The sequence below is a fragment of the Aythya ferina genome, assembly GCF_964211825.1.
Source record: "Aythya ferina genome assembly, chromosome: 1".
Taxonomy (NCBI): Eukaryota; Metazoa; Chordata; class Aves; order Anseriformes; family Anatidae; genus Aythya; species Aythya ferina.
The window spans coordinates 143,578,327-143,605,292 of record NC_140296.1 but is presented as its reverse complement, the minus strand read 5'-3'; the positions used below and the strand labels follow the sequence as shown (position 1 = coordinate 143,605,292).

At 44.0% G+C, this 26,966-nt stretch overlaps 1 protein-coding gene across 1 annotated transcript in view; it reads left to right on the top strand.

Moving 5' to 3' along the window:
* The window catches only part of TMTC1 (transmembrane O-mannosyltransferase targeting cadherins 1), a 148,193-nt gene that overhangs the window by 33,919 nt on the left and 87,308 nt on the right, over window positions 1–26,966 (top strand). The window contains exons 6-7 of the mRNA XM_084528443.1: window positions 20,880–20,961; window positions 22,263–22,366. Of these exons, the coding sequence (XP_084384569.1) occupies window positions 20,880–20,961; window positions 22,263–22,366 (186 nt within the window). The remainder of the gene's footprint in view (window positions 1–20,879; window positions 20,962–22,262; window positions 22,367–26,966) is intronic.

Genomic DNA, 26,966 nt, shown 5'->3' with positions numbered 1-26,966 from the left:
CTGATGGGAGTTGCTGTGCCTTTAGCGAGAAGAGATGTCTGCTTCCTCTGCCTTAGTAAAAGAGAAGGAAAAAAACTAAACAAACCAACACGACGCAGAAGATGGTCTGCAGATGGTATCTTCACAAAGTAGAGTCCTTCCTTCTGTCAGAGGCACCTCAGATGGTGAGGGACCGCTTGGCTGGTTAGACGTAGTCCTGTGTTAGCACGTGCAGGCAGTGATCTAATCCCGTTCGTGAACTGGCTCAGCGCTGCCTTTTGCCGTCCTCTTGGACCATCTCCATGGCTCCTCTTGGAAGGCTGCTCCACAGTCTGACAAGTTTGCCTGGAAGGCTTCCTTTTTCCCAGCCTAAATGCTTCGATGGCCGATTTGTGCCAATTTACCCTTATGCTGGTGTTATCTTTTAACATATGCACGTCTCCTTTTGTCTTTTCTTTTTCCCTTTGTGTGCCTGTACGTTTTAATATATGTGAACACAGACACAAAACAAAGGGGAATGTCAAGCAAGGTACAAAAAGATGTTAAAGTGTGAGAATCCAGCAGCAACTCTTTCATTTCCTAAGTGTTCCTCTGGATGGGGGGGAAACAGGGGATTGCCATGGGCTGTTACCAAAAAATTAAATTATTAATTATAAATTAAAATCCTCTTTAATGGCGTTGTCTAGGCAAGCTTTGCATAGCGACGATGGCTGAGACTCTCCAGAGAAGCTGCCTTCACTTTTGCCAGTGAGGAGGGTATATTTGGAGTGCTTGTTTTTATTTTTATTTATTTCTTTTGGTCAAGTGCCATGAGAATCTCAGCAACTTATGCTTTTCATTCTGACTCACAGCCATTTTGAAACAACACAGGACAAAAACTATCAGCAACTGAAAATGCATGGGATAAAAAACATACCACCAGTATCCCCATCAAATTTAAGTTCCTTTCATGGGAGAGTGAAGCAGTAAAGAACATCCTGTGTTATCTTGGCAACTGGAGAACAAGGAAAATGAAGTGTTATTATTTTGGGTAGGGGCTCCTGCTTATGCCTGGTTGGACACTAGTGCAACAGTCCAACTAGTATTGGACACAAGTGAGGTGAGGGCTGAAAATCACACTTGTTTTAAACTTAACTTGTGTAAAACTTGTTTAAAACTTAAATATCAATGCTTTCTTTTCATGTCAGTCATGAAACTTGCTGCTTCTTGTGGTCTTCTGGATTCCTAGAGGCATTAGTTGCCGTTTTGTCAGGCCCTTTGGAGACTTTTGCTTCCTTTGCCATGCTTATGGGGTGCATCTTGCCCATTGTGTGAAAGTCTGAATGACTGTGAAAATGATACAGCTGGTAAGCAAAGGTATGTGTGTATATATATATATATATATATATATATATATATATATATTTTGTATTTCATGTTATTTCATGTAAGTTTAAGAAAATGATGAGCGTGTTTCCTTTCCTGGCAGTGTACTTGCTGGAGGGAGTTCTGCCCCCTTTGCCATGGATTTCCATCCATGAAGTTCCACAGAAAGAGCGTCTTTACTGAGGAGAAGTGACTTGCTCTGTTTTGGCTAGACAGTTAAAAAAAAAGTCTGCTGGGGTCCCCAGGGGAAGTGCAAACACTTCTATAACCTCTGTTTCCCTTGGAAGGTGAGTAGGCATCTCCACTCCTGGCGCAGCCCCAGGGCTGACTGACCTTTCTTCAGCTGCTAGGTGAAGTTGTGGGTTTTTCTTGGCTACAGCTATCCTCTGTGGACACGTGAGACAATATTGTAGCTGCTGGTCAGTGGGTTATCGTTTAGGTCACTGCCAGGTGAAGGAAGTCCTCTGTGGGCTGGGTTGTTCTGCCTGTCAGCTGTGGAGCGATGACTTTGGAGGAGTGGCCACAGAGCACAGCTCTTCAGCTCTGCAGCTATCACTCAGTAATAGTACCAACTCCTGGCTAGCTAAAGGGAAAAAAAAAAAAAAAAAAAAAAAAAAGGAAATAACTTGGAGCTACAGAAATTAATGGTCTGAAGTGTTTCTGGTTCAGAGGAGACAAAATAAACTTTCTGCATGAGCTTGGATGTGCAGTGCTGTGCTCCCTCACCATCCTCTGGCAGCTGTGTGAGGTAAAGGCATCTGACACCTTTCAATATTGGCATCAAGAAGAAGCTGAGGCTTCTTAACACCTCCCTGTACTCAGGTAACTTTAATTTCCTGAAAGCAGAGGAGGAGATGTTGAATTTTCCCTCTCCCCTCTCCTTGGCAGACTCTGGGAGGTGAATTCCTTTGTTTGGGAAGCAAATTTGATTTTAAAGATGTTTATTTTTGTGACAAAAATACACTGTGGAGTACAGCCTCTAGACCTGATGTGAAGGTTGAACATTTTTGTGGTGAGGAGCTGCCCTTGGCATCAGGCATGGATGCCACTGAATTCTGCTCTGAGAAACAGCCATGGTATCAACTCGGTACTGGGGTCCAAAGAGCTGAAAATGTACGTTTAGGGGGGGGGTCAGATTTCCTTTTTAGCTTTCTGTTTGCCTGGTTCAGTAAAATATTTTTAGTGGAGCTGTCTGTGTTAAGAAGTAGAGCCTAAATGGCTGGGAAGCTGGGTAGCTTTGCTCCTCCATTTCCTCAGCTTTTCACCTCCCTCCTTTCCCCATGCTGTTGTAGCTCCGGGTTGTTCAAACCAAAATGATCTCTGCTCTGAACGTGTGCTGGCCTTTCAGATAAAACCCTCACGCATTGTGTGGTGAATTGTGACATCCCATCGAGGGCATCCTGCACCCTGACCTGCTGCCTTCTTGAAATTGTTGTAATTTTGCTGCTGAACTTGCAGCTTTTCAGGTTGTTCTTTCTGTCTGCACTTGTGGAGGTGCTGGTTTCAGTTGTTGTTACTTGTAAGGGAAATAACCATTCCAAAACCAGCAAATAATGTCTGATGTGACTTCTGGTCCCCTTTATTATTTTTCAAGCCCTGCCATGCGAATAGGATGTATTAATGGCTTTGCTAACCTTACTCCATTTTGATGGAGTGGTGTTTGTGTATTATAAAGTAATGAATATGTGCTGCTCTGTAGGAATTATATTATCACTTCAGTTCTAATATTATATTGTTAATAAATTTGTTAAACAAATGAATATATATTCGTGGATTAGGTACCCAGTGTAAGAAAATATTCGTGGAAGATCATAAGAAATTAATACATATAGACTATGTTGCAAATAGCTTTTAAATAGCTATTGCCTTCATTTTCCCCACACTTGAGTGGGAAATCATGCTGCAGAGAGAAATAATGGTTCCATGATAAATCTTCAGAGAAGTACAGATGAGGCATCTTTATAACAAGATAGGATAATTATCAACTGCTTTGTTTCCTGTGGCACGGATGGTGTATTTTGATGCAGCATTTGTGTAGGTGTGGTGAGAAAGCAGGGGAGGGCCCGAATGAAAAGAATTGGCTCTTAAATCTCAGTTTTCCATCTCAGCCAACCTAGTATTGCACAGTAGAAACACAGCCTAGTAAAAGCACGGGAGATAAAATAGTGGGCTTTACTCTTCCTAGCCCACCTCTCTGCCCTCCCAGTTGGTTTTCTTTGTGGTTGGTATGTTGTAAAATCTTTTTCTACCTTTTTTTTCCCCTGTTTTCCTTGCTGAGAAACAAAAGATCTGTCCTTACTCCTGTCATCTTGCTGTGTGAGTTTTAATTAATGTTGTTGCAAAGTATGTTAAGATCCTTGGCTAGCAGCATAATTTTGGCAGTAGTTCAGTCTCCTGGAGAAAACCGTATGCCTTAGAGTCTAGAAACAAACAAAAAAAAAATCTTAACAGGTTTTTAGGGTTAAAAATAGACAGTGAGGTGTTAAAAAATAAAAAATAAAAAAAAATAGTGGTGTTGAAAAAAATTGCTTTTCTTCAACTCCTATAATCTGAAGTTCTTGTCTCATTACAGCTTGTTATTAAATGAGGTGTCTTTCCTCCTGGAGTTGGGAATCAGCCCTCTTGAAGTCTTTGGAAGAATGTTCATTTTGCATTGTCCCTGAAACAGTATTTCCTTATGTAGCCTTATCCTTTCCTCCTCTGTTCTCAGGTTAGAAATGAAAGGGAAACTTTGAAATTTGTCAGCTGTCCTCTTGAAAAAGAGGGAGCGCACCCTTTTTAAACCAGTCAAAGGAATGGAAACCAGAAAACCTCTGGATTGCTGTCAGTCTGCAGAGGGGTAAAGATCCAGGAGGTGGCCTGCATCCTCTCTGCCAGGGCTGTCTGTCGGTACCAGCCCTTTCTCAATCACCTCTATTAATGCTTTGAAACAGACTGTACTGCAGCACCAAGTCATAAAATCAGCAGTGGGACAAAATGGATGCAGTAGTCACTCATTCCTTAATGGAAATGATGCAAAGGAGCTTGCAGTGCATTGCCAGGGGGCTTCAGAGGGGCTGGGATCCTGCCTTGCCCCAGCAGCACGGAGCTGCCGTGGGGGCAGGTGCATGCAGATATCGCAGAGCTGTGAATCAGTCTTGCAAATTCTGTGGAACAGCTTGTATACAGAGGTCCTGAAGAAACAGCTGTTGGGCAGGGGATATTTTTAAAGCTAATATTGTCATTAGGGTGGTTTTGTTGTTTTCTTCTTTCTCCATAATTGACTTGAAAGAAGAGACTGCTTACAAAATATGCAAAGGGAAGCCCATAGTTTGTGTTTGAAGTCACATCTGCAGGTCCTCTAAAAAAAAAAACCAACAGCTTCATTTTGGGGACAGTTCTTCATTTTTCACATGCTTGCTCCAAAACCTGGCTGTGGAGCAGCCTGGGGCATCTGGAAGGTTAAATAACTGGTACTTCTGAAAAAGCAGGGAAGTCATTTGGGGTGGAAAGCTGCATGCTGCAGTTTGACAAAAATGTTTACTTGCTCGCGAAGATGCATTGCACCAAGTACAACCGCTCCTTTTTTGAGAGCATGAAGAAATTTGCATTCTGTGTTCTCTCATTTCATTTCCAGTGGCAGTGATGTTCTGAATTTCTCCATGCTAGGCGTTACAATGAATTGTTTGGTCTAATTCACTCTGTGGAGCTGAAATCCTTGAAACTTCTGATGCAAAGTGCAGCTATGGGCTACTTGTTTGTGGAGAGCCAACAGACGGTGCCATAGTAGATGGTGGACTGGACGGCTTGCTTACACACAGAGAGACACAGATCGTGCCTCTTTGCATCTCTGGGTGCTGATGCTCAGTTCAGCAGTGATCATCTCGAGATGGATTTTCTGGTGGGATCCCGCAGCTGTGGGGAAGCCGGGTGCTCCCCTCATAAGCAGAGCGTGCGGCCCCAAAGAACCTGTCTGACCTCAGTGTCTCAGGAGCTGTTTGGTCTCAGGGTTTAGGCTAAAGCAGATGACTGAGGTATGGTTGCCTTAACACAGACAATCTGCAAGTCATAAAGCAGCTATCCCCACCTTGTTTTTCCAGAGTTGTCTCTGCCAAAGTAGTCTAAGACCGGCTGGCACTTGGGGCTCTGGATAAGCTCTTCTCTGGCCTTCTCGTTACTGATTTTAAACATGTGTTACCATATCAACATTTTTTGTAGACTTATTTTTTCCCTATCAAGAGACAGCCTGTCTGTGTGCTGCTATTGCGAAATGACAGCAGCTTTTCCATTTGTGAGTCTGGCTCTTTGACTGACCTGTGGAGCAGCAAATGGAAAGCCAGCCCCGTGCCTTCTGAGGCTCTGCAACCTATTTTTCCATCAAAGCTGGTGTCAGTTGTTTGGAGCTTAAAGGCAGGGCTGCCAAGAGGGTGAAGGTATGCTGCACTCTTTTGTCAGATAAATACCAGACCCAAAAGGTGTTTTTTCTCCATCATAACTAATTATTTTTGTTAGGGCCTTGCATTAGAGCCTGCTCTGTATCTGGACAGCGTGGGCTTAGAGGGAGCTGTGTCCACGGGAGGTTAGCTCTGTCTGCAGCCCATGAAGAGGGAGAAGGTCCCAAGAGGAGGACTCAGAAGGAAGTGTTCTTCTGCATCTCCCTTTCTCTTTCATCCCTGACCAGAGGGGGCGGCTGGGGAAGCTCATTTCCCTCGGCAAAAGCTAGCCCCCCTGACTCCCTGAATATCCCCACTGCTGCTCCTTTTCTTGCAGAGGCTTCCAGCTGTGTTCACCGGGATTTTGGCACGTGGCTCGGTGCGTGTTGTTGCAGGAGAGCAGATTGATCCGTCAGCCCTACGGTGCATGTGGTAGTTGCAGGGGGCAGGGGAGGGAGGGAAGGCGGTGCCGTGCTCGCCCAGGCGTTGTAAATCCTGCACGGTGGGGCGGTCAGCCCCAGGAATGCTGGCAGGACACGGATGAACAGCACCCAGTGGGATTGTCTCATTCTCCACCAAGTGCTGGCCCGGTACCAGAAGTTGTTTTAAAAAATAATAATGAAGAAGTGGAAAGAAATCATGATTCCTGTTGTGAAATCAGCAAGAGGTGGCCGGTGACAGAAATGAAAGTGGGATGGAGTCTGCAGGGTTTCGGCTTCCCTTTCTGTAGCCTTGGTGGATGCTGATATTATTTATATCAGATGTGGCCTTGTGGAGCCAGTAAGAGAGGTCAGCAAGAGAGAAAAAGAAATTGCAACAAATGAGGTATCTGGCACGTTTGAGTTTTTAAGTTAGCTTGTGTGCAGTTGGGGGGTGGATGGATGGGTTGGGATCCTGTCTAATACAGCCTTTATTCTGGAGATGTCACCGCAGAGACATCCACAGGATCCTGGGTACGGATCTGAAAGACTTCCACAAACACCTGTGTCTTGCAGCTGGTCAAAGGGGGCCTTGCATGTTGCATGTGGGCCTTGCCCTGGCAGTGAGTGGTGGGCAGGGAGAGCCTCGATGCAGCCAGCAGCGCCACTGCGTGTGCTGGGTATGGCCGCTGCTGCCAGCCTGCTCGCTTCTTCCCAAGGAGACGAGCAGGCAGCGGGGCAGCCCTGGGTTTGCAGCCCTCCTGCCAGCACAGGAGCTGCCAGCGTGCAGCCTGTGCCAGCAAGGAACCAAAGCTGGGACCAGCCTGCTGACCTTGCAGGGAGGAGGGACCAGGCAGGAGCCCCTGCTGATTTTCCAGCAGGGTGGAAATTAAATGATTAGATTTTGTCCTAATGGAAAAAAAGAAAAAGAATCCTGAAAAGCTTAGTTTAACCCAAACTGTTTTTTTCTTAATCCTAACCATCTGCAAAAACACAACTCAAAACAAAAGAAAGAAAAAGCATTTCTCAGTGTACAGTATGCTTTGTTTCTATTTCAGACATTTTCTAAATAAGAAATGTCGAAGAAGAGTTAGATTCAGCAACAGCCACACTTTTCACAGGAGTGGGAGAGAAAGAGGAGGCTATTAAGATGCTGCTCCTTATCCCCACTGGCCTGGATTGCTGAAGGCTGCCCATTGCAGATCCACTTCTTTTTCTTGTGGAGCTCTCAGACGTGTAGTGCAGGGCCAGCAAAGTTATTTGCGAATCTGGAGTGAAATAGCCAAGACATTTTAGCTGAAACAAACACTCCTTTTTTTTTTTTTTTCTCCAAGCATTTTAGAAACTTTATTGCTTCCTTGAGAAACTATCAGTATCGCACACACAATAGCAAAGCCTGGGCGATAAAAAGAGAAAACCAAACGAATTGGATCCTGCTCCCTCCGAGAAGTGGTGTTTCACCCGATGGTAAAAACCCCTTCTGAGCCATGGCAGAGCGGCTTCCGAGGGGATCTGAATTCCCCTCTCACCTGAGCACCTGCCACATTCAGAGGAGCTGCGAGGCAGTGGTGTTGCTCTCCGGTTCCTCTCTAGGTATTGCTCATTTGTGTAAAATATTGCAGGAGACGGTCTGCTTCCTTAATCTGTATTTACATATGGATGCGATAACCTCCGTTTCCCCTCTCTATGCCTCCTTCCTCCTCCAGCCCCTGTCTTTTAATTAAATGCTTGAGAATAAATTGGGAAGTTTGCTTCACGCGATACCGTTAGCACTCATGGCTGACCTTCAGGAGGCTTTTTTTCTTCAGTAAATTCATAAGGAAACTAAATCATTTAAACCAGCTGGAAGATCCCCTAAATGCTACAGTTCTATAATCATTTCCCTCCCAGCTTATAAAACTGGCTTTCTCCAGTTTTCTGCCAGGCCCTTTCATTGCAGATTGGAAAAATAAAGGTCTCCAAGGACTTGGGCTTCTCAGCTCTCCTAGAGATCGATTGGATCAATTTTCCTTCTGTGTGTTTCGACATCTCTGTCCTAGTTCTGGGGACAGTTGCTGTGGCACGCTGTCAGGTGGCTCTTTGCAAAGGGACAGATTCTTGGATCCGATCGAGGCATTAAAACAAGCTCATCAGAGGTTAAAAGCGACAAAAAATAACGGAGCAGTGGGTAATTGCTCTGGAATGGGTACCAGTGAATCTGTCAGAGTTTTTCTTTTTACCTGAGGCAAGCAACCTATGGAGTAATGCAGCATGTATTGTTTGGTCATGACTTTAAACTCATGCAGATGATTTGTAGCGACTTCATAACACGAGTTTTATTAGGTTGCCTGAAGCACACTGTGTTCATCAACACTTTGCCTTGGTTCACTCCATCCATCTTGTAAAAGTCTTTCCTTTCTGGCCCTTGTGAAAAGTGCTCTTTCTTCTCCTCTGCCTCCTAGCCCTGAGCTATCAGTTCGAGGAAACAAAACTGAAGCAGACAAAATAGCTTTGCTCAAGTGCTCGCACTTGGATGAGTTTGGGCTCTTCTGAGGAGGCTTTTGACAGGCAGCAGCCATGTGAGTGAACTCCACTCTGCTGCCTCTCTGCTCCTCAGAAAATCCTGCTGCAAAGCCCCCTGCCCTGAGCATACTGGCTAAGAGACTCATGGCCAAACGGGAGACGCTCTGAAGCACAGCCAGTGCTTGTAGGGTGTTTGCCTCATAAACCAGCTGCTGCAGGAGGAAACTGCTGTTTTGAGAATTGTTTCTTGCTTAACACAAGTTAAGATCGACGAATTAAGTTTGAGGTGAAAGCTCATGCTCTCAGTGAAGATGCTCGGCCTCTTTCCTCTATGGGAGATGGCAGTGCGCTGGACTCGTTGTTTGCATCTTGCAGCAGCAGTGGGGATGGATGTCCCTGCTGGCCTGGCTTTGCCTCTGCCTGTTCCCTCTCGGAGAGCCCAACAGCCTTCAGTGAGGATGTTGCTCTCTGGATGTGTTTCTGGTGATCAAGCTGAGTCTGCCAAGTAACTAGATTTGTTTGTATTATTCTTACTCTTATTTTTCTCAGAATAGCCTTCTTTATTCAGGGTCTGAGGGCAAGAGTTATGCGTAGTTAACTCAAGAATGTTTTTCTTCCCATATGTTTTATCAGTTCAAAAACCTTCAAAAGTAAACCAGAAAGCATAAAAAAGAAGGTGGGGGAAAGACAATATTCTGGAGTGAGTAAAAGCAGTACTGCTTCACAAGATTTTTCCTACTGATGCATATTTTGGAAAAAGAAACTTTTTCCTCTGTATTAATACTACAAGTAATGTGAAAGTTTTTACAGTGGCTTATGAACAACAGCCTGTATTGATACTTTTCATTCTCGAATTAGGTTTTAAAATGTTGCCTTTGTTTCTTGCTCTACAGTTCAGGTTTCTGTGCTGTGTTTTTGTTTGGCTTGTGGGTATATTGGATGCTTTACTTGTTTAATTGCATTTAACCACGAGAGTGTATGTGATTGGCATTTGGAGCAAGTCTTTGTTTCTCTGGGAATGGTTGTGGAATAGCAATTCTGGTTGCTGCTTATGGATGGTACGTTTAATCAATAACTCAAACACAGAAATAATGGCAGTGCTCAGTCTTGGCTGGCGATATTACCCACGCTGGCTGATACTTCTTTCTTAATTATTCAGCAAGGGCCTATTTATTGTGTTTAATAAAAGGATCAAACATATGCAGTGCAAATATTAAAGGGGAACAAGAACAGAGAAGAGTCGGTTAATTTAATGAAAATGCCTGTTTCCTGCAAGCAAATCTATGCAAGAGTCTTGGTATCAGCCTAGTTACGGCATTGCTTGTCCCGGGGGTTCTTCACAAGTGAAATTTGGGAGAACCAGCTCGCCTGTCTTAGCTGGAGTGGGGCTGCCTCCAAGCTGAGGATCAGAGGCTGTGGCTTCGCTTTTCTGTGGTGACTCTTCTCACAGCCTTTGAGGACGAGCTCCTGGCTGTGTCCGTGTGTGTGAGGAGCAGCAGGCCTTAACATGAGCAGATGTGTTTGTGGTACATCATGTAGCACTTCTTTCCCCTCCTCCATCACCTGTGTCATCTTGCCTGGACACCTGCACCATTTTTGACCGGATCCCATCACTGTCTGGAGGCTGGCTGAGCAAGCACAGACACGGGGCTACCCTCTGAGGGACCTAAAACTTCTCCTGCAATGTGTGGCTTCTTCTCTTTGCCCGTGCCAGCCTGCTTTCTCCTACAAGAGGCCTGTCTGCCCACACCCTCTACACGTCAGCAGGCACAGCTCAGTCCCCTCTGCCTGGCTGAGGTGCTCCTTGGCCAGGTCCTAGACCTTGAGAAGGTCGTTAAGATCAGGGCTCATCAAGGCCAACATCGCTGTCTCCTTTTGCCTGGCTTTTGGGATGGGTGTGTTGCTGGAAGATGCCCCACACAGCAGCCAAAGCAGTTAGTCCTTGTGTAAAGGACATTAGTTACAAGATGTCCCTGATGAAGTGATCTCAGCTATGGCCTGCCAGGGTGATGACTGCCAACTTTGGAGGGTAAGGAGAAGCCTTGAGCAAACTTCACGATGCATTTTCATCTGCTTGCCTTGAGCTGAAAGGGGGACACGCCTTCTAGTGTTGGGTTTCAGGGAGGAGAAGCTATCAATTACTTGGGGATGTTTGGTCGTCTGTATAAACACACATCTGAGCTGAGCGTTACTGAGTGTCAGCTCGGGTCCCATCCCATCAAAGTTTGATGTGGCTGGGGGATGCATTACAGGCTGCTGCAAACTCCCCAAGGCAGAAGTTGCTCATATTTCTGGCTAGTGAGCACAACATCCTGTAAACTTTCTTGTGAGCAAACTGTGCAGGATCTCTCACATTTGCCAAGTTTTTAAATATCAGAATTTAAACCCACTTCTGTGGCGGTAGGAGACTACAAAATGATGTCGTTTTCTTGCTGTTACTTACTTTTTGGAAGTTGCCAATGCAGTTCAAAGAGAATATTTTAGTGACTTAAAGAAGGCTGGGTTATTTGTGGTCTTATTTTTCTGGCAATAGATGAGACTGAATTGTGGTCAAAATAGGATAAAATATAATTATTTTTTCTAATTCTGCCAAGTTTCAGAATTATTCTTTTATTGATGTGCTTTTGGCTTTTACCATTTATTATCTGTTTAGATCAGATAGAAATAATAGCTTTGCAAAGGAAATCCATTTAAAGCAAGCCACTAATCTTTATAGCCTATTGCAGATTTTAATTTTTATTTTTTACAAATGAACCCTAGCATGACAGAGCCCTGAGTGTCTGTGATGAAAGAGCCGGTCCATTTTTAATTTGAAGAACTTAAGGATTTGTGTGCAGATGATTGAGTGGAAAAGTGACAGAGATGAAAGTTGCTGGAAGTATATTGTTTGGTATTTCATGCCAGCAGTAATAGCACAGGCACAATTTACTTACAGAGCTTCTGACAAAAGCAGTCATTTGCTGCCAATTTCTGAATTGTTTTCTTTCGGATTCTTTCTGTGTTGCTGTATAACTTTGGCATTAAGTTGCATTTGATTGCAAACATCAAAAAGTTTCACTGAAAGGATAGCATCTCTGAAGAATGTTATTTTTCTTCTTCGCTATATTGCTAACAGACTTGTGTCATTCATATTTAAAAAGAACAAGCTATTTTTGAGGCTGTTAAAAATAACAGACGGTTTCCTAACAAGAGAAGAGTGAGGAAGGGCTTTTTTGCCATTTATTTTGTATTTAGAGATGGCTGTGGCATATTTACAGATTGCGTTATTTAATCTGACAGAGGCAAAGGGACATGCTAGATCAAAATGTCAGATTAGGAGTTTTCCGGAAAGGAAATACCTTCTTCCCGAAGTATGCAGCACGGACAGCCAGTGAACTGGTTTTTAAGTAGCTGGTACATGGGTTTCACTTGGAAGGAGAAGTTTGTGGAAAGTGGTCCAAGCTTCAGTTTGCAGACAACACAGCTGAATTGAGAGCCTTTGCTGCTGGTGGTTTTTTGTCCATCGTTTTTTTTTGTTGTTGTTGTAATTATTCTCTCACTGTCACTTGCTGTTTGTTTCTAAATTTTCATTAATTAGTTTTTGGACATTAAGGCTGACAAACTCCCCCAACCGCTCTCAGTTTTCCTGTCGTGAAGATGCACAGTCCCTCTACACCACCACAGCGTGTGATAACTGCTCTTCTTTCCATCTTCTGATCTCTGTTAAGGGCTCAAACTGTAGAAGTGTGTGTTTTTCATCCTTCTCTAAATGAAAAATGCACATTTAAATTGAATTTGACAAGTAGTTTTGGATTACAAGTAAGTTATGGAAGTATTAAAGAAATCTCTAAACAAATTGATTCTGAAATTAAACAGTACTTTTCAGGCTAAATTTACAGGGAGATTCAGATTATTTTCTCCCTTTATTTATTTGTAATTGTGCCTGAATCTCGTTCCAGAACAAGAGCTTTCACTTACCAGACTCGCTTAATTTACCAGAAATGCTCACAATGACATTATTTGTCTCTCAAATCATCACAAAACGCATTTTTGTGTCGACTCCAAGTGAAGATTTTAAAAATATAATTCAGTAAACATTTAATAAAGTGTTCACCATGATTGAGAGAAGAATCAGTTGGAAAAGTTTGTTTTCTTTCCCTCCTTTCTCAAATCAAACTCTTCAGCTATACCACCAAGTTATTTAAGTTCCTCAAAGAGCTGTTTCAGGACTTCTGAGGCTTGGGACCAGCTGAACCTTGCCTACCGCTGTGCTTATTACCAGTGCCTGTCCCTTTGTTTGGGGCTGCTTTTCCTGAGGAGGTGCTGGGCATTTGCTCAGGGGGAGGTTTTGCAGCTCCAGGTGAACGCATCCATCCCTGCCGTGGGCTGGGTGCCTGCTTTCATGGGGCAGGCTTACAGCTGCGATATGCTCCTGCTCACTGAGCCCTCACCACATATTTTGGGGGTGCTTGCTTGTGTGGTGCTGCGTCTGTCCATGGGGAGTAAGTAGTCTGCATAAATGTGTTGGCTTCTTTTTTATCTTATTCTTTTTTTTTTTTTTTTTTCCTCTTTTTTCCTTCCTCACTTGATCTTGTCAGGCATTTTATTTGAAGCCACAATGGTTTGCTGTAGTTGGCAGTGGGATATACAATTTCCTGCTCTGAGGTGTGCATCTTTCCTTTCTGGTGCTGAGTCCAGAGGCTCACCAGGAACAGACTGACAGTCTCATAGACATTGATTTCTGTGCCCTTTCTCTGCTGTAAATTTTACTGACAGAAGGGATTTATTCCTCCTCTTCTGTCCTACTGCAGTCTTTTGCTCTAATTTTTATTTTTTTTATTTTTATTTTTTTTCAGTTTGCTTACTGGGTTTCCAGGCAAACACAGCAGCAAGAAGCTGGAGCCTTAGTTCCTTAACTGCACATACATAATTTTAAGCCACCACGGTTCCTTCTGCAACTCAGCAGAACCCTCCGACCAAAGTTTGTGTTTACTGACATGACATGTTTTATGGAGACCATCAAAGCAATGCAGCAGGCCTCCTCATCTTTTATGGTTTGTTTGTAAATGTTTACTAAGACACTTGCTTCCCAGGGACACCTCAATAATTTCCACTCGCAGTAATGGAGCCTCATGCATGACTGGAAGATAACCACCTCCCTTTTCTCATTAAAGTAGGTTTTTTTTTGTGACTAGGGAGCCTGTTTTACATACCTCACAGCCCCCACACTCCTGTCAGCATGCAGTGGGTCTGCAGGCAGCCCCTTTACCAAGCCTGACTCTGGTGGAGTGAGCTGGGTGCTGTGCTGCATTTTGGGGGAGCCTGTGTTCAAGAGCTGCCAGCTCTTCCCTGTGCAGAGACACAGAGGCAGTAGTCAGTCTGGAGGAGTCCTGGCTGTCCTCTGTGTTTTCAGGTCCATCTGCTCATGCTGGAGTGGTTAGGCAAAAGCACAGCTGCTTTCCGAAGCAGCCTCCTGTGCCACAGCTCGGCTCCTAAGTGCTCGCTGGGGATGTGACAAAGTGAGCTCCAGTGGCAGCAGGTTTCTTGGATACTGCTGCTGGATCTTTGGTAGCAGCAGAGCTCTGAGTGTCCTGCTGTATCTCTGTCCTTTTCTTCTTTTTCTCTCCAGTCTTGTCTCCTCTTTCCTCGTGTACCTTTCCTCATGCCTACCATTCCTTTTTTCTCCTTTATCCCCTCTCTTCCTTGTAATACTCAGGTAGCCTCTTAGCCACAAACATTCAGTCCTCTGCTGTCCAAGCAGATGCTCTCCTCCAGGCTGGGTACAAGCACAGCTGGAGAGAGGCTCATATCTCAATTGCTTTGCAGGAGCAATTGGAAGGAGAGTCTGCTGCTGCTCCCGATGGTGTCAGAGACCCTGGGGAATTGATACAACTCTCAAGTCAGGAGTGCAGATAGAGATTTTTTCCCCTCAGTGGCTTGTCATGTGCCCAGAAGTGGAGTGAGATGTTGGTGGAAGCAACAGCAGGCACATCTCTACAGTTCCTCTGCTAAATTTCAAGCCCTTGCTCCAAAGTATGCAACCATGGAAGCTTTCTAAACAAAATGGTTGCGTGACTCACTGACAGGGACAAAGCAATGATTTTCTCTGATCACTTTTCCAGAAATGCTCTAACTGTTTTACCTGAGAGCTTCGAGGAAGTAAGTAAATTCAGCTTGACACAAACTCCTGGAATGGAAGACTTTCAGTCTGAATGAATAAAGCTTAGAAAAAAGAACAAGCAACAGAAAACAGGGGGTTGTAGTTGAATGTGTGGAGCAGCTGAAGCCTAGGCACTGCTGTCAGTGCCCCTTGTAATGTGGTTACATGAAATACACTGTACCAGTCCTTAGCAGACCTGGGATGGGAAATAACGAGCCTAATGGTGAGTTTCAAGGCCTCAGGTGTGTGTGATGCAGAGGAAATAAAATGGCTGAAATCAATGAGAGTTTTCAAATTGCAGGCACGGTGCTTTGGTTTCCTGAGATGTGGTGGAAGGTGGCTGTGCTTTGATGAGGTCTTATTTTTCCTGTTAGCCCTGCTCCACCTTGTCTCCTCGTCGCGTCGGTGGAATGTCTGGTATGAAGGGAAGCCCTCTTTCATCTTCTTGGTCACATCTTTGATCAGTTAAGGGTGTTTTGCTATTTTCTTTCTTTCCTTTTTTTTTTATTTTTCTTCCTGTACCCTTACTGTGCCTTTCTCTCTTCCTCCCAGTTTTCTCCCTCTACTTTTACCCAATGCAGAACAAGGCACATGATGCCTAACAGTGTAGAGGAAGGCCACAAGGTGGGTCACCCTGGGTATATGTGCCAGCACAGTTATACCCTGCGCTGTTTTGCCTAGAAATCCAATAAAGGGCAAGAATGCTAAATTTTCAGTCTCAACTGAAAAAGCCCATGAAGCGTGTGTGCCAGTATCAGTGCAAATGAGTTAAAACACTTGTGACTTTCATAAAATCTCTCCATGGCTTTTCAAGAGTCAGTAAAACTGCTTCTGTTTGTGTGTGTTTATGCATCTGGGTCTGCGTGGGTAGCGGTGGATGGGGTTTAAGGCTCTCCAGGGAGAGAAGGAGCAAGGATACTGCATGTATGCTGCAAGGGATGTCAGGACTACTCACAAATTGGGAAGCAGGAGGGCTTTTCTTTCTTCTCATTTGAAAAAGTTGTAGCTATGACTGATAATTCATTTCCCTGTGTTGAAAGGTATTTTAAACAATTGAAAAACACATACATGTTTAGAATATATATATATTACTTTTTCGTTTGTATTTTTAATTCCATAACAGATTTTCACTCCTGTTTTCTCCCTGGGCTATCACATACCCTTTATGGTCCTCCTTAAGGAGAAATATAGGCCAAATTAAGCTGAGAAGTTCCTTTCCCAATTTAAGATGTAGTTGGCTAGACAGATTGTAAGGAAGTCATCTGTATGTAGAAAAGGTAAGGATAGTCTCTATAGACAAAATGTGGCTCCTGTAAAAATCCTGCCTTCTCAGAAGGGGAGTCTGACCAACTACTGAGGTGTCCATCCACAAATGATCTAAAACTGGCATTCACTTAAAATAGCTCCCTTCTAAGTTGAAAAATGCCTCGATTAGAGGGGTCTAACTCTTATCAGGAATTAGGAATAGATAAACATGGTATAAAACTTTGCCTTTATATTCCTCCTCTAACGTCTTCCCTAATATTAGGGGTTTCCAAAGGGTTAGTTCAAAACACCGGATTGTGGTTGCTGGGAGTGGGATCTGCCTCCCGAGGAGAATATAAATGGGAGTGACGATCCTCTCTCAGCAGAGGGGCCTGGCCAAAACAAGATCTCCAAATGCCAAAGCTTGTTCAGCCCTGTGTAGGTTGGTCTTTTAGATGTCCCCGATGGGTAGCATCCACCATACATCTGAATCGCTTGTTTCTCTCCTTCGAGAAAGCTTTCAAAGGGAACACAGGAGTGAGCTCACATTTTACACCGAAACTGAGTCAGCTCCAGCGTGGGATAAATGTGTTGCTGATAGCGGTTTGTGATCGCTCGCAGTGTCATGGCAATTAGCTGCAGCTGAGAAGCTGTCCCACTCTTGTCTGTAAACTCTAGGTGCCTTCAACAGCGAAGACAAATTAAAAAGCTGTCTGCTTCTCCGCAAAGTTTGTTTTGATTAACACCGAGTCCATCTGGTACCAGCGAAGTTTACACTGCTGTAAACTGTGCGGTGTTGAGTTTTACTAGGCCACCTACCCTGCTGGCTTCAATTACCAGATCCACGAGCGCTCCGATGATGGAATTGATGTCAGGATGAGCCGTGCTTCGCAGGAAGCCGGAGCTGCCAAAGATCTGTCTTGGCCTGCGTTCGAGCTGTGTGAGAGAGGTCCCCGCTTTATTAAGCGCTCCCTGGATTTATTGTTTGTTGTGATCCTGGTTGCTTCAGGGAGTATTCCTGAAAGGCTTTTAAATGATAGCTAGTAGCCAGCTACATGCTGGTTTGCTCTGTGGGGAAGCTGGCGTGAAGCAGAGGTGGAACCTCTGAGTCCAAACGTGCTCTTTTCACACCCAGGCAGCGAACCCGGTGATCTGGATTTCTTGCCCTAACTTTATCTTTTCATCGTGAAAATCTGCGAGAGCCACGTCTTGAAATGTTCACCTCCTTTTATGCTCTGGAGGTAGTGTTTTGCTGCGTGGAGCTACCGTCAGTGCAGTTTTCCTCCGTATGTCCCGTGCCCACTCCCACGTGGGAATACCTGTGTGTGTGTTTTGGCACCGCGAGCCACGTTACAATAGTTGGGGTGGAGCAGGTGATAGGGAGCGGTTCCCATTAGCAGTGGGGTATTTGGCAGCAAATGCACAGAAATCTGACCTGTAAAGGGCTTTCTGCAATGCAGCTGTTTTAAACAGGTATGAAACAGTTGGCCTTTTGTAACAGCAATTTCTTTGCTTGTCCTAGTGAAAGGCAAAATCAAGAGCTTGAGCTGATCCTAAGGCTGTCTGGGGGAAGTTCTGCATAATTTGCAGCTTGCAATGCATCTAAATTTACCATGGGTATGTTGCACATGCTCTGTGCCCCTGACATTTAGCAAATGTCCACATCCAGGTGCCTTTTGCAGTTCATTTGACTTCAATACACAAACTGAGTATTGTTCCTTGCCCATGCCAGACATCAGCTGTTTTCCTACTTACCTTTCCTCAACCAAGTAGTAGGCTCTGTAAGGTGCTCTGAAAACCACAAGGTTCTTGTAAAGCTCGGACGCATTGAGGGAACCTGTACGTTTGTGCCACTCGTGCAGGCTGAGTTAATGGGCAGACAGCCGAACACCGATCACTGAGCAGTGCCACCTGCCATGGCTCCCAGGCAGACCTCAGAGCTTCCTGAAAATGGAGTAATCGGCTTCTCAGTTGAACTGTCACTGAAAGAAACATTTCTTAACCAAAGCTGCAAAGTAGCAAAAGCATTTGGAGGATGGATCAGAAAGTTAAGGGCTCTCTGAACTCTCTTGCTTAACCTGTTTCCACCTACCCGTTGGTTGCATTCTGGTGCCTGCTTGCTTGCAGCTCATCTGCTCTTCAGCACAGAGTGGTGATTTGCAGTTAGTGTCTACCTAAAGGTTTTTTTTTTTTTTTTTTTTTTTTTTCCTCACGGAGATATTACTCTTCCACAAACACAAACTGAGAGAGCCCAGTGAGGATTCTCTGAAATGCTTTCAAAAGTCCTGCTCTGCAGTAGCCTGAGCTACCCAAGGATCTTCCTATAATTCTGCAGAGCACTTCAGATTAACTTTGACTTGTAGATAAACTCGTGCCTTGAAACTGTGTTTGGTAGCTTCTGTATGGTGTTACACTTGCTGCAAGGAAGGTGTGAGATAGAGGCAGACAAAAAAAAAATCAAAACCACGATGTTGTTAGGAGTTCCTATGCTGTGCCATCAAGGATGAAAAAGCCAACTGAGAATGATTTCTTGCATGTGAGATCCTTGCCCAGCATGTGCAAAGTCTGTGTCCTCCACCTCCCCGTGGGTGCTTCCCCTGGGCCTGTGGCTGGTCTGGAGGTGGTGGCCACGTGGCCTGGAGGTGACGGCAGCCTCACCAGTTTCAGGTCACTGGTGCGAGGTGATACGGTTTCTTGGGGACAAAGTTGGCAAACTTCTTAACACTGGTAAAAGTACTCCTCTGTCTCTAGTTGAAGTCTTAGGAGGGGGGAGCTGAACTGTTCTGGCTGCTCTTTTTTTTTTTTTTTTTTTTTTTTTTTTTTTTTTCAGAATAATTCCACCTAAACCAAATATTTGTAATGGAAAAATTCTCCCCAAAGTGTTACAGCTAGTTAAAACTTCAAGCAAGTGAAAACAGGTTCTTTGTCATGAAAAGAGCCAGGCAGTGTGATTAATAGAGGGCTCTCCTCCCTCCACCCAACAAAAATATAAACAAAATGCAACCTAACACTTCTGTTCTTGCCGGAAATCATAAGGGAATTGAGTTTCATGAAGGGTTCCAATGGGAACAAAAGAGCAGGGTTTGATCCAAACGCTATTAAAGTCACCGAGAGCCTTTCCCTTTGGCTGCGGTGGGTTTTGGAGCAGGGCCATGGTGAACACTTGAAGGCCAACCTGACCTTTCATGGAGAGGGAAAGCTGAAGACTTGGTTTCATCTCACTTGTACTTGCTTCAGCCTGACTGAAGTCAGTGGGAGCTCAAAAAACTTTGCACTTTGCAGAGTTCAGCCCTTGAAGACTCAGCTGACATTTAAGTCAGAGCCTGCGCTTAAATGTCAACATTTGGAAATAAGTAGACACCAAAGATGCAAAGTCATTTGGCTTTGCTCACGATGTATGGCCTGGTTACTGAGTGTTAGGCATAACGTGGAAAGTTTTCTAAAGAAGGGCTATTTTGTAGAGGGCACCCAAATGCCCTGCTTTCTTGATGTGAAATGCTGACTGCTCCTTGCTGGCTTTGCCCCTGTTGCCTTTGTTCGCAGTGCAATTTTTTATCGATCTTTCCATGGTGACCAGGACTGCAAACTTCCTAGTATAGAAAATGTGAACAAAAAGCCAGATATTAAATACCCTGGGCGGCATTAGGAAGTGTTACGGTCCTGTTTTCTTCTGAGACTCGAAGGGTGGAAGCAATCAGATGATAAACTGTGCTGAGGAATGTGGGGAGGAAATACGTTTATATGCTAGATGTTCATGGGGGAAATGTATGATGCTGTCATACTTGGAAACCTAACGTGTGTGCAGGTGGTGTGATTCATTCTGTAATTTTTGTAAATCATTTAAATAGAGTGTCCCGGTACTGAGTATTTGTTACACGGAAGACCCTGCAAATGTTTGGGCTCTGAATTTATTTTGTTTACTTCTTATTTGTAACTTCTTAAAATTATCTGTCAAGTTTCCAATGGTTTTCTAGTTCCTCTCTGCTTAAAATATTCTTATCATCTCTTCTGTATTTCTTTTTGTTTCTCAGCACTTTATTACAGTGACAAAAACTCTATCAAGTTCCATAGAAATGGAATAAACATTGAATTAATGGCATAGGGATGCCACCGTTTGTAATATTAAGAACGCTCCTTGGAATTGGGCGAGTGCCTCTACCTTGTGTTAAAAGAAATGTGTAGCTTTGGCTCCAGATACAGTTTAATTTTATTCATTGAGAAGAAGGAAGGTTTTCATGAGCACTCCCGTAACAATAAGCCACCTGTGTGTTTGTCTCTGTGCAGTTAATTATTATAACACCTTGTCAGTAGGCTTGTAATGGAACAAGTGTGCAGAATACACTTTTTAAAAAAATGCTTAAAGTAAGTTGAGTTGTACTAGACAATTCTTCCCATCTCTAGAGACTGAGTAGTGAGCTGGGAACAAGGAGTTTTTGCATTTTAATCATGGCCTGAAATTGAATGTGTTTGGTTGACCTTTTAAAAATGTGCCTCCGTGTATTCTTCTGGGAGACTGAGCACAGCAAGCTCGGTGAGACGAATGGGTTTTCCTGAGGATTAAGGAGTTAACTGGTAATTAAAAAATAAAAATCAGATTTTGTGGGGGAGACTGCAGTGTCTTATATATTATTATTATGTCAAGTATTCTCTATTTTCCAGGTGAAGTTTTCACCTGGAAAAGGCTTTGAAGAATAGAAGGGGTGTGATTATTATAGCAAGGTAGTTGAGGGTGGTTAAATGAATGCACAGATTTTTTCTAGTTTGAAAAATGACCTATTGTTTGAAAGTATTTCAAAACTACATTTCCTTATGTTTCAGCTACCTGACTGCAAATAACAACCAGAATTTCTTGTACACTGCAAGGCCGTTTTTGAAGAGAGCTGCCCTGGTAATAAGCTATGTAAGTATGAATGGGCTTGGCTATGTATTTCCGTGTGTGTGATGAGAATGAGTATTAATGGGAGTACCCCAAAAGAGCTGGAAAGCTGAGATGATGAATGTTAACGCAAAGTTAGTCTTGGGAAACAGTCTAGAAAACTTCAGCTGGGCAGAAACAAGGCTCTATGGTTTTGGTTCAAACTTTCTTTTGATTTATAGTGGTTGCCATTACAACGGTGTAATCATCTGCAGGCATTTCCTGCCCTGAGTACAGGGGGAACCTGTGGCACTGGGCTGACTGGCAAATCCTGACTTCTCAGTGGCGTGCTGTTAGTTTCACAGCAGGGCTTGTGCAGAGTTGCAAGAACAGCTCTGCCTGCAAATTCCTGGTGTGCAAGCAGCACTTGACATGTTGTCGGGGAGAAAACCACCACTACAACACTGGGTCTGCTGGGTGTGCAACTCCCCATCCCCATGCTCCTCAAGGTGCCAAATCCCCTCGTTTGTCCTGCAGTGACAAGTGCTTCCCAGAAAGGTGGTGAGCTGCCAGCCTACAGAAGTCCTTCCAGAAATTGGGATTACACAGCATGAGAAACATCGATGGAGCTTGTCCTTAGACCTGTGCCAGCATGAGTGAATAGTAATAGCTTTTAAGACACGAGCCAGGTATTTCCCTCTCCATTTAGTTAGAGGTCAGTGGCTAAACTCCACAGTCTGAGCCACAGCAGGGTGATGGATTTGTCCTTCAAAATCCTGCTTTTGTTGTGGGTAGCTGCGATGTGCTGGTTCCTCTGAGTAATGCTACGTGTAAAGCGGGGAGGACAATGCAGCGTGCTGTCTGTGCTGAGAGCTGACACGTTTGTCACTTGTATATTCATAGTCCTCTAGCTGGTGTCCAGAAGATCAGTGCTCTTGCCTTACGACACAAGTTCTTGCTCCCAGGGCTTTGTACCACAGCAAGCCTGAGGTCTGCATGGAGGGATGGAAAGGGGGCCAGTGGGGCATGGGGTTGCTTGGGCCTGGGAAGCCAGGGTAGGCTTGGCTGCCCTGAGCAGAAAAGACTTGCACCCTGCCTGTCTAAGCCCTTGAAATGGACTCTTCCCCTGCCTGTGGGCTTCAGATGCTTGGGAAGGTAAACACAAGGGCCTCAGAGTTGAATTTGGCCACCTGCACGGGCTGTCAGAATTGATTTTTGCCTAAACAGCTGAGCTGACTCTCTTCTGAGCACAGCACAGCGCCAAGAGAGCTATCAAAAAAAATATTTGGCAGAGGCCTTAGTTCCTCTTAGCAGCACATTACTAACCTGGATGTTCTTCTTTGAAGGTGATTCTCGTTTTGTATTTCCGCCTCTGGATAATGGGAGGATCCATGCCAATGTTTTCAGAACAGGACAATCCAGCTTCATTCTCACCCTATCTGCTGACGAGGTACACCACTAATCAAACAAAAGTTTTCAAAACTGTTGTCATGGCATTATTTTTTCCTTGCACTAAAATGTTTTACAGATGGTAAATGAGAAGGCTTGTTTTGTTGTCTTAACTTAATTACTTCTCCTTATTGCTCTGTTTAGAATAGAAAACAATCAGCGTTATTTGAACCCCAAAGCGTGTTCCAGTTCCTGGAGAGTTCTGTTACATCCTTTCTTACTGAAAATTCTGGATTTATTTTTATGCAAAGCCCCAAGTGTATAGTTTAGTTGTCTGAGCATGGGACTGGAAAACCCGGTGATTGAGGCCTAAATGTTAAAACTGGCTGCTCCTGAGGTATGGGATGCAAGTATTTAGAGTTTTAGCTTCAGCTGAAGTTTGTGTAAGAGGGGATGTCTGTGCATGGTGGTGAGATACAGGTGACTGATCAGGACTGTGAAGGTGGAAGGTGGGATCCTGGTGGCGTGTGGTACTGCCCTGCTGGTGCACAGTTCTGGCTGAGTGTAGGATGGGCTGCCACGTGTAATAAAAACAAGGAACTTGAAATTTGTGTTAACAGATTTTTATTCTGTTATTTTATCACCACTTTTCTTTTTTTTCTAAAGATACATAAATACTTAAACTTGACACAAAATGATTTTTTTTTCCTTGCCAGAGACCTGCTGTATGGTTAGGTGGGCTGATGCCACATCCCTGTGTCTCTGCTGGACCTGACCTGCAGGGTGTTAGCTTCTGCTATTTAGCTCTTCCCTCCAGACCTAGCCAGACCAGTGCTCCAAGAAAGTGCTGGGAAGTTGGCTTCCTCTTAAGACAGGGCCACGTGCATAACTGATTGTTGTGGTTTGCTACTAAACCGGGGAAAGACTCTTTGGAGGCTTCTGGAGGAAATTCCTGGTGTCTTAAGTGAAACAGGAATGGTCCTTTTCTGTCATTTTCTGGCTTCATTGGCTCCTAATTCTAGCAGTAGAATTGCAGCTGAGACACAGGTTAAGATCAAGAAATTCTTATTCAACATCTGCTGCAGAGTCGGGCTGGATCTCATTTGGGAGACCTTTATGATAATGTGACAACAGCTCCTATTACCATCAAGGCTAAAAGTGCTTCCAGGAAGCAAGTTGTCTGATTTAGAAAGCTCTGATCTGTTCGCAGCATTTCTGGCAGAGTCGTTAATACCAGACTCTGTGCTGCACAGCGTGAAGGTTTTGCTGCTGTCCCTTTTTGATATGTTTATGCTAAGACGGGGGTCATCAAGTCCTAAGTGATCCTGGGCTGATTCCAATTACTTATTTTGTGCTGCAAATATCTTTCGGGTGTTTGTCTCTTTATATCATCCAGTGACTGGGGAAGGTTTTTAAACCCCAAAGCTAAGCTTCTTGGGGTATGAAACAGCGACTGTTTTTATTAACAGCCCTGTGAAGGACAAGTGAGAGTGCTGCTGGCTGACCTCTGCACTGGCCCCAGCAGCAGCCCTGGCCTCACCTGCAGTCCAGCAACTTGTCTGCTCCAAACATCATGAAAAGTCACTACAGAAACCCTTCCAAGTGGAAACTGTTACTGTTTCTCTGGAGGGATTCTAAAGCCTTGCAGTTAGCCTGGCTCTTCCATGTCTTCTGAGCTTGATCCTAACCCTCACTTCAGCCAACTTCCCTAGAAACCTGTATCTTCCATCCAGAAAACCCATCCCTGGCATTCAGCTTAGGTGCAGGAAAGAAGGAGGCAGAAGAGAAGAGATTGCTTTTAATGCCTTGTATTTCAACAGGGTAGAAATAAGAGGTGTTAGAACAGTAAAATGCTTGAGGGTGGATTTGGAGGTGATAAAAAGTGCTGGCCCTGGTGTTAGGGGTGGCATTAGCTTAGGGTCTAGGATATTCAAGATCCTTGAAGATGCTTGAGGATATTCAAGATCCAGGTAGGTGTTGGTATGCGTGGTCACTTGCCTGGCTGGTGGGTGTCCTGTCACATAGGAGAGTTTTTTGTTATGGTCCAGCCTTGGGGAAGCTGCTGAACAGCGTGCGATCCTCAGTTGTGGACACCTGCAGCAGCAGGACATGGGAAGTTGGTGTGAGAAGCTTTAGTGAGGTTTTGAAGGCAGCTCATAGCACTGAAGGTAAAGCCAGGATGTTATTTGGAGTTTGGGATGAGTTGTAAAAGTAGGTAAATTAGGTTTGGTATCAAGATTTGCAGCAGCTCTAAGGCTGGATGGAGTATGGTAATGGGGTTACAGTATGAGGCCAAGTGGCTTCAAGTTCACCTGGGACTGGAGACTGAGAATGTTACGTGATAAAAAAGACAAAGCCCATGAAGCCAAAAGCAAGGCCAGTGTTGATGTGGCTGCTAATGCCTGAAGTACGGCTGAAATAAGGGTCAGTGGCTCAGGCAGCAGAGGAGTTGTAACTCTGAAAATCAGACAGCACAAATAGAGGTTTCTGCTTGCAAGCACAAGTCTTCATTTGCACTGAGCTGGAAATGTGGAAATGTGGCATGCCTTGCCAGGGTTAATGTTATGGTTTTCAGCAGGACTGAAAGTTATGTTAAGACTTTGCCAAGTCTATAGGGCTAGGAAGAAGGCTGATGACAACAAATGGAATAAAAAAAATAAAAAAAATAAATATTTTTTTAAAAAATAGTTTGGAAATGTGTGGCAGTCATAAAATATATGAGGTTAAATCTGGAGTTGGGGTCTTGCCTGGCATAGGATGAACCCCAAGGACTGTTGTTAACTCTTGCAAGGTTTCTGCATCAGCTGTTGGGCTGTACAGGTACAATTTGTCCCAAAGCTGTCAAGGATTATTAGAGAGTGGCAAAGAGTAGGGGTAGAAGTGAGTTATGGTTGAGTTTGAAAAAGTATTGGCTAAAGAGGTCATATTTTTTCAGCCCATACGATGCTTTTAATTTAAATTAGGTGACCGAGGCTAGGAAGGAGGTCTCTGTGTCTGTGATTGTGTAGAGGAGGGGAGCATACAGAAATTAAAGAATATGAGAAAAATCTAAGAGGATAACAGGTTCAAAACAAGCCAAGGATGTGGCTTGCAACAGATAACTGATCTGGGGAGCTTGTTCTGTAGAATGTTGTGTCTGTGCTTAAAGTTTATGCAGGCTCAAAGAGGGTTTTCTAGAAAAAAAGTACCATCTTATCCTTTTCTTATATGCTCTGATAGTCATTAACTTTTGGTCACTGCTGGATAGAGGGTCTTAGTCTGGGCATACTGTTTGTGTGGTGCAGTTTGGCCCTAGAACATGACCATATGTAGTGTTTAACCTGTATGCAATCTTGGATGGTGTTGAGAGAGACTGTATTAATGTAGACAGAGAATTGATTAACTATTTGGAAGAAGAAACATTGTGAAATAGTGAGTTTTTCAATCTTAAAAAAAGAAAAAAAAAACAACAACAACAAAAAAACACTGTTCAGTATGTTCACTGAATTACAGTCTTTACAAGTACATGTGAGTGGGGATTCAAATAAACTCTTTACAAGTCAGAAAATGACTTTCCATCCCCGAAAGGTGATGGATTTTCTAATATTCCCAAATACCTTAAAACTCCCAGTGAGATAAATGAAAACCACATTCGCTCCAGTGTGTTGCTTTGGCAAGGGTGATATGAGAAGAAATCTGTCCATCGTTCCCTCTCCCAGCTGAGGCAGAAATGAAAATGTTGGGAATCCCACTGTTCCTAAGCACTGCCATTACAATCTTGTATGCTACAGAAAATAAGTAGCTTCTCCAGTGACCTACCCTAGAGAACACAGATTTCCAGTCACTGTGACTTGTGGCATCCCAACATCTGCAATGGGAAAGCTGTTGTGATACAAAAACCAATCCCAAACCTCTGTTACAAAATTCTTGCTTGAATTAGATGAAAGTTAGGGAAGAAAGTAATTAGAAAGGTTTGGAGAGCTTTGTGCAATCCCTGTGCTGAAGTGCAGCTAGAGTATTAGCAGGGTGTTGACTGGTGAGCTGTCACGCTTCAGACGTTTTGCACAACGTTTCTTTATTCCCCCATTCTTGAGGGGAAAGAAGTAGGAGGCCTCCGAATAAACAGATTGTGTTACTAGCACTGTGGTAAGACAAGGAAAAAAGCCCACTGTACAGCGTGTCTTAAGGTGTGTGAAACATTAAATCCTGCCAGTAATTGCAAACTAAGAAAATGTATTTCTTCCTAACTGTATCTTTGGAAGTCAAGTTTTATTAACTTCTTCCAACATTAGCCTCGTGTTATCCCTTGGCTGATCACTCTGGTCATGAAGCAGTCTGGTTTGTGTTGTTGCATTAAATAGTTAACACATTTCTGCCTTGATGACATTGTCCTCTGGTTGAACTGTTCTCTCTGTAAGCTGGCTTTCTGCTTTTCTTTGGTGTTTCAATCAGGTAAATGAGAATTCAGTCCTGCAGAAAGCTGAAGAAATGCTTATAAGAATTTTTATCTATAGATAAGAAATGGCACATAGGCGTTTTCATATGGATTTGTGACTGATTTTGGAGCATTTAATCGTTGTGGTTGCAACATCCAAGGGGATGAACTGCAGAGAGGCACATGGCAGTCCCGTGCTGGAGATGTGGGTCTCTGTGCCAGCCACTTCTACCAAGGCAGTAAAGAG